We start from the raw sequence: 7,972 nt of genomic DNA on the forward strand, positions 1-7,972 counted from the left end.
AGTAAAAGTAAAAAGTACCTGCTTTTAAATGTACTTTAAGTATTAAAAGTAAAAGTATTTGCATAATGATTTATTCTCTTAATATCTATATTCTAAAAGGAAAAATCAGTATGGGCTGTGGCATTTTAATTAAGCTAGTTTTAGGTTATACTCGACTAGATAGTTTTAAGTTAATGCAATTATCCTTACCATCTGTGGCCCAGTTTACATTCTGACCTACAATTCTAGAGACTGTAATTCTGGTTATCTACTAGGGTGATCTGCTGAGTAATATCATTCAGCAAAACACGAGAGCCTGAAGTTTAACGGGATAGACAAGGGAAACGTCGGGTGGATCGTAATGCCAATTATGCTGATTGAACAGAAAAGTTGCTGAGAAAGGTGTCTTTATGATTAAGTTCAGTTTCACTTGCGCAGACGCATAGACATTGAATGAGCGCTCACGTTACTACCCCCCAATTGTAGGCTATGCATCTTTATTTAATCACACACAATTAAGGAATATTTCCTAATCTGGAAAATGTTACGTTTTTTCCGGCCACCGGTTCATTAATAGTCTACCATTCATTTGTGCCGCAAATGATCAGACGTGTGACAGAAGCATGGGCATAGCCTGTAACTTCGCTGATCCGCGGATAGCAATCTCATCGGAGAGGAGGCCCTAACGCTGCAGATAACAGACAGAGAAAGGCACAGAACACAGTTGCATGTACAGTGTAGCCATGGGTCTGGCGAATATAGCCTACCGAATGCAGATGGCTACAAGCTCACGCTTTGCCTGGTCTAGACTAGAAGCTTATGTTTCTAAGAATGCACGTAGCGCTCCAGAATCTTTGGTAGCAACCCCCCGATAAAACAAACGTGTTTGTCAGAGAGAAAAAAAACTGATCATAAAATGTATCGTAAAAAGGAACGATGGTGTTGTAGAAATGTAGCGGAGTAAAAGTACAGATAATTGCTGTAAAATGTAACGAAGTAAAAGTCAAAAGTATGCACTATAAATTTTACTTAAGTAAAGTACAAATATGTGGAAAATTTACTTAAGTACAGTAACGAAGTATTTGTACTTTGTTACATTCCACCACTGCTGGTCGGGGTTCGAACCAGCAACCCTCCGGTAACAAGTTCGAAGTGCTAACTAGTAGGCCACGGCTGCCCACGTGTGCGTGTGTGTACCTCTCGTCGTCCATCTCCAGACTGCTCTCGCTCTCCGATAGCTGCCTGCAGAGTGCCTATACAAGTTATGGAGTGTGTGTGTGTGTGTGTGTGTGTGCGTGTGTGCACCCGTGTGTGGTTCACATTTTGGGGTGAGATGGGGAGAAGAAAGGCAGAGCTTGGTACTGCCAGGACAGGACTGACCCCCAGCCTGAGGGGCTGACCACATGATTGCTCTGGCCTTTGATGAACAGTAGAGTGTTCAAGGAGAAAGACAGAAAAAAGAGGCAGAGCAAGAGAGACTGAAGGGGGGGGGGGGGGATAATATAGGCCAGTTCTCCACAAAGAAATCGGCTCTCAGACCGAAGCGTCTCTCTCAGTTCCACTTCCAAACTCAGTTACTTGAGTTACACTTCCAAACTCACTGTATAGGTGACTGCAAATGTTGAGGCGTGTGTGTGTGGGGGGAGGGGGGGATTCCAATGCTGCGCGTCCATACTGTCTGTCTGTGTGTGTGTGTGGTTCTGATGTAGCACGTCCGCACTTGATCTAAAGGTGACTGCACATGATGAGCTGTGTGGGTGGTTCTGATGCAGCATGTGCAGACTGGATCTATAGGTGACTGCACATGATGAGCTGTGTGTGTGTGTGTGTGTGGTTCTGATGCAGCATGTCCAGACTGGATCTATAGGTGACTGCACATGATGAGCTGTGTGTGTGTGTGTGTGTGTGTGTGTGCCAGCAGGGGACAGTTTGTATAATGAAGCACCATGGCAGCTGTTGACTGTGCCGTGGCATTTGCCACCTTAGTGTGAGAAGTGAGGAGTCATTGTAGCACGTGTGGGATCACTGCATGCACTCATTGACCCCACTCACTGAAAGGTGAAAAATGGGTATGTCTTCAAGGGGAGCATTTGCTGGCAGGGCATGGTGCTGTTATAAGTATGAGCAGGTGTACATTTTCATGTCATAAATCAAACCTGCCATCTCAGCGTTTCCATAACCTGTTTAGTCTACGACAGTGAAACTATAGGAACACACATTCTTACATATTCTTGTGACGTGAACAGAAGTGGTCCTTATTTGTGTACAAATTCTGCAAGTTGTAGCGTTGATACTTAAACCCTTTGTGCACTCTATTTGGAAATCATACAATTCCCCCAATATGTTATACTTCAGACGCTAACTGTTTCATTAGCTCAATACCCAGTAGGTCTGCCCAATTATCAGAGTAGAATCTAATATCATGTGTATTGGTGTGACGGAGTAGAATCTAATCTCATTTTACGGAGTAGTGGTGGGATGAGGAGGACGTTCATCTGGGGCTGCTGTCATATACAGACTACTGAACCATGTTCTGGCTAAGTCACTCACTTGCTTATGTTGTTGTAATTGATCGATTATTTAACCACATTCTGGCAGAGGAAAAACACTTTTGGATTGGCAGGCTCAGGCTGATGCACACACGTGGTCTACCACAGCTAGAAATACAAACTTAACCGTATGACATGATCAAATCTGGTTATGATGTGCCACTGTCCTGATCATGTAATACGGTTGTGATAGGTGTGTCTGGGTCATGTACTCTCAATGAAACCATAAAAAACCATGATGCGTCATCTTGTCCCATCCGGACATGATGAGAGGATAACTTCACTGACTTCACCAGTGCTGGAATCAGCCTGTTCTTGGAACAGGGATGATGGGACTTGACTAGAATCTGGTTCAGTAGCCACTGTCTCGTTAAAGGGGATGTTATCTGTTATATAGGTATCTGTGTGTAGAATAGAAAATTGGTTTGCGGAAGTTCATCGTGTCAAATTACTGTGTATATGTACAAGTGGCTGACCAATAGGTGTGGTTGTGTAGATATAGTAATGATTTTTTTTGTGTGTGTTTGGCCTCAGGAGACTATTACGATTACGAGCAGGATGACCGTACCGACGACGATGAGCAAGAGCCTGTGTTCTCAGAGGACGAGGCGGTGACCCACAAAGGCGTCCGGCGATCCCAAAGCGTCAAGATCACGCGCTCCAGATTACGCAAGGACGTAAGTGTAAAAGCACACACACACACACACACACACACACACACACACACACACACACACACACACACACACACACACACACACACACACAACCACATTCACACTACTGTGTGATGGCTGTGTATTTGATAAAATACATATTACATTTATGAGCATCGTCATAAATAACGAACCACATCTTTCTCCCTTTGTGTGTGTGTGTGTGTGTGTGTGTAGGCGGCTCGGTATGGCTCCCTGCGAATCAAAACCAAGAAAAGACCTGCACTGAACCCCAACAACTATGCATCATAGGGGCACCCCAGAGCACAACTACTGATCTGGAGAGGCATTGTCTTCTGTGTGTGTGTACATGCACATGTTTCAGCATATGCAAGAGTGTATGTGTGTGTGGATGTGTATGTGTGTGTGTTCGTCCATGTGTATGTGTGTGTGTCCTCATAGAAACCCCATGTCAGTGTTTGAGTGTGATCCTCTGCTCTGCGTTTAGAACTTCTTTATCGGGTGGCGGGTTCCTCTCCTCTCCTCTCCTCTCCACACTGACAGACCCCCCCCACCTGTCGTTGCAATACTTAGTGTGGCTATTTATTATGATCTTTTTTTAATCATCATCAATGAAACATGTATCATGTGTTCAGACAGAGGATATCACGGGCAGAGATTCTAATGTATGTATTTTAATTTTTATTAGTAGACTTTTAAGAGTGTTTGTTTGTTTGTTTGTTTGTTTGTTTGTTTGTTTGTTTGTTTGTTTGTTTGTTTTTTCTTAGATTTTTAAATAAATCATGCTTAATGTCTGTTTCATGAATTGGAAGGATTCAAGGTACGAACGTCTTTCTCAGTAGTGCAGTATTTTTTAAATGTTTGGGGTTTTTTTTTTTGGTCATTATTCTATGGATGTGGGTCAGTTTTATATATATTTTGCTGTCTATGTAATATGCTGCCTTGCAGACTATGTGTTTCAAGGAATTGTTTCAAAGACCATCTTAAATATCATCTTTTACTCTCGCTGGCACACTTGAAAGAGAACCTTCACCAGCTGACCAAAAGTGTCCCTTAGCCGCTACTTACAGTACGTGAGCATAACAACCAAAGATTCTAGAATAGAGCTCTGTTCTAGAATCTTTGATAAAAACCAATAAGTCAAAAAAGGGAACGACATTTTTAATTGTGTGTGTGTGTGTGTGTGTGTTGGTGTGTGTTTGTGTGAATGCATTACTGGCTAGTCCAGGATCCAAGATGCTGTTTTTGGGGGGAAAATAAACTGAAAAAAAAAAAAAACCTCTTTTGCACATTGTGAAGTCGTCATGGTTACTTCCCCCTTCATCTCATCGAAGCTGGCTGGTATTGTCCTTAGAAGGCTCTCTTTTGCTCTCTACACCAAAGTCTCTTTCGCTCTCTCTTTCTCGCTCTCTCTCTTTCTCGCTCTCTCTCTTTCTCATTCTCTCAATTTCGCTCCCCCTCTTTTTTTAACCAGAAGCCCAGGCACCAGCATGTGTGCACATGTGATTGGGTGGGTTATATTTTGCATTCTTTGTACAGGAATTGCATTTGTGTGGTTTTGAATAAAGTTTGAGAGAAATATTAATCCAGTGTCTGATCTTTTTCCAAAGATGAACCAAAACGTACTGTGTATATGATGTTGCATCATTTTTTATTTCTTGTAAGTAAACTACCAGTGCTTTTTCAAAGTTCTCTATGTCTCGTTTTAAATGTCAGGGCCCTCGGAAGTCTACCAATTTCACCCCTGCAATTTTCTAGGCTGATTTGACATGGAACTATACTCTCATCCCAGCGTAATAATCGAAGAACACCATGGGCGCAGCAGCACAATGATATCATGCAGCACCTGAAAATAGTCCCCGTAGGCTATCTGCAGCAACTAGGTTGAGCTGCAGCAGGCAAATTGGTTAGTGACTGGATCATTACGCCTGAATGAGAGTATAGCTCCATGTCAAATCAGTCTATAAAATCGCCACGTTTCATTTTCTGTTGTTATTTGCTGCTGCTGCTATAGATTGAATTTCCAATTAGCGTTGCCATCGCAGAGCACTGGCTGCATGTTTGGTCCTATAGGTCCTGGAAAAAGTGGAGACACATCGGCTGAATAGGGGTGGTTCCTTTACATCAGGCCTAATATGGGTGGATCCTGCACATCAGGCCTATTGAACTATTCAATATTTATAATATTTAACTTAACTCATTTTAGACTAGTTTAGATCATATTTTGTGTGGACCACAAAGACCCAGTTGTTTTCCAAACTGACCCACTCGGTACGGAAGTTGAATAGGTAGCGTAGTGGAATATAATTGATATAAGTGGCTTTGGATAGAAGCGTCTGCAGGGCAGCCGTAACAAGAGCAAAGTTGGACGATCTCAAGTCCCTGTACTGAGGGGGGGGTCTCTCATAGAACGTGTGTGTGCGCAGAGGGTGGGTGCGCTTGGGTTAGTTTTTCCTGGGATCTAGTTGGCACTGCTCCTGGAAAGCGGGAGAAAGTTTTCTGTTGACCTGTCTAGAAAGCATTTCCATTTTTAGTTTTTTTTTTTTTTGGTTCCTGCGTTCTTTCCCCTGCCAGTCATCTGAAACACATCTGTCCCGTGATGGATGTGGCACGTCCCGGCATAAGCAGGTCCTTTCCCTGGGACAGATCGAAGCATCTGGTTCTGCTCTTCTAGGACCGGGGCTGTAAATCATGACTAGATCCCCCTCTGTCCTCTAGTGAGTTACACCAGCCACCCAGGTTCCACACAGCCACCAACATGCAGTGATTGACAGAACTACTCAAGAGCTGGTATTTTGTGAAAGTACCTGATCCATTGGGCATCTGGAAATGCCTTTTGCCAAATGCGATGTTAGATGTCATATTGTATTTGGCGCACAAGGATCACAAAAGAAACATCTTTAATAATGTAAATTATATGAAATAGTCATTGTGAAATTAGGTACGTTTTTTTTTTATTGCTATACATACAAAACCACAATATGTACAATTTTAAACAGCAAAACCATTCACCAAATCTATAAAATCATAGGTGAGGTGTTTCTTGTAGTTGTATGCATTTTTAAACATTATACCTAAAGAGGTTTGTTCCACTTATCAGTAATGCTACTTAAATATCTGTGAGTACACATCTTTGAGGACTTGACCTGGACCACTCACATCCAAGCTCAGGTTAAAAAGGCCAGACAACAAATGTACCTCCTAAGACAAGTCTGGAAATTCAGGTTCCCCCCAGTGATTCTAAAAACCTTTTACCCTGAGGCCATAGAGCCACTGACCCAGTGCATCACAGTGTGGAAGGCTAACAGCTCAGAGAAGGACCATAATGCCTTGCAGAGAGTGGAGAGAGACTCTCTTCTAAACCGTCCGGTGGGGAAACCACTCCCCACGAAAACCAAAACAGTACACCCAACTCTCAAATGTATGGGGAACTAAAATCCTAATATGTGAATCATTCTATTACATTAACAGAGGAATGGATGAAGACTGAATGAAATAAAATTACATTAAACAAAATAATAATATAATAAAATTATTGTTTACAGTCGTTCCCTGCTAGGAAATGAAATGTATGAGGCGGCCATATATCAAGAATAGGTTGCATATATGCACTAAATGCTTACATGCACTACTTTTTCTTGCATATGTATATAATGCTTGCACGCACACCACTTTTTTTGCACATGCACATGAAAAGTTTGCATACACTACATTTTCTTCCACATGCCAATGAAAAGCTTACACATGTAACCCACAGGGAAAATAAATATTAGGATATAAAGTTAAATAGATAAGTTAATAAATATGCTAATACTTAAATATGTAAAACTACATCCAATATTTAAATAGTTGTTGAGAACTTTCAAGAGTTTATTTGTAGGCACTCTAACCCATAGAACATTAAGACTGGCTTACAGCCAATCCCAGTTCATACAGGGGTCCCCGGGTTTTTGAGTAGTGCACGAGCGCTGCAATAATAATAGCGCTGGGAGTAACGGTAGTCAGACTGACTACAGGTGAACGGATCCAGATGTGAGAGATAATTTTGTAAATAAGCTATTTTCTTTTGGTATGCCAGTTGTCTATTCGGGAACTGTGTGTAATGAGTTTGTTTGTTTTGTAACAGTGTACAGACAAAAGTCTCATAAGTTAAGAGCTATAGTCGTGTGTAAGATAAGATATCACTTCAATATCTGACAAAAGGACCCTGAACAAACTGATCAACATCTTGGACAATGAGTGTCATCCACTCCACAGCACTATTGTTAAGCAGTAGATCCTGATCAGCTGGAGACACTGCTCACTGCCTTGCACAACAGACAGACTGAAGAAGTCATTTGTCCCCAGGGTCATTGAACTGTTCAATGCATCACTTAAGGGAAGAGGAGAAATAGACTTCTCCGCATAGTCTGTCTGCCTCTTCACCACCTCCATGTCTTGAACTGTCTGTCCACTAGCCATTTTACCATCGTCTTCTGCCTCACTGTTTGCGTGCTTTATTAGCACATATGCACAACCCCTCCCTCCATGCCACAGCCGAACTGTGACCACACTTATACCTTTCTTAATATACTTATTTAGATATATAGACTTTATTCTTGCACTGTTTGACTTACTCATTTGCACCATCACCATGACACTCATTCACAAAGAGCACCTTACCTTACCTTATGCACAGAGGACCACAGGCTCAGTCCCTGCTTCAGTCATTGCAAGCGCACCTGATTGATTAATCACCCACTATGTGAATACTGTTTTTTCGAATTG

General features: G+C 42.1%; 1 protein-coding gene across 1 annotated transcript in view; it reads left to right on the plus strand.

The window, feature by feature from the left end:
* LOC121700173 (receptor expression-enhancing protein 3-like) overlaps nt 1–3,851 on the plus strand; it is a 57,559-nt gene extending 53,708 nt beyond the window's left edge. The window contains 2 exon segments of the mRNA XM_042082976.1: nt 3,063–3,205; nt 3,422–3,851. Coding sequence (XP_041938910.1) covers nt 3,063–3,205; nt 3,422–3,496 — 218 coding nt within the window. The 3' untranslated portion in view covers nt 3,497–3,851.
* Nucleotides 3,852–7,972: the final 4,121 nt, after the last annotated feature.

Source organism: Alosa sapidissima, chromosome 24, assembly GCF_018492685.1.
Source record: "Alosa sapidissima isolate fAloSap1 chromosome 24, fAloSap1.pri, whole genome shotgun sequence".
Lineage (NCBI taxonomy): Eukaryota > Metazoa > Chordata > Actinopteri > Clupeiformes > Clupeidae > Alosa > Alosa sapidissima.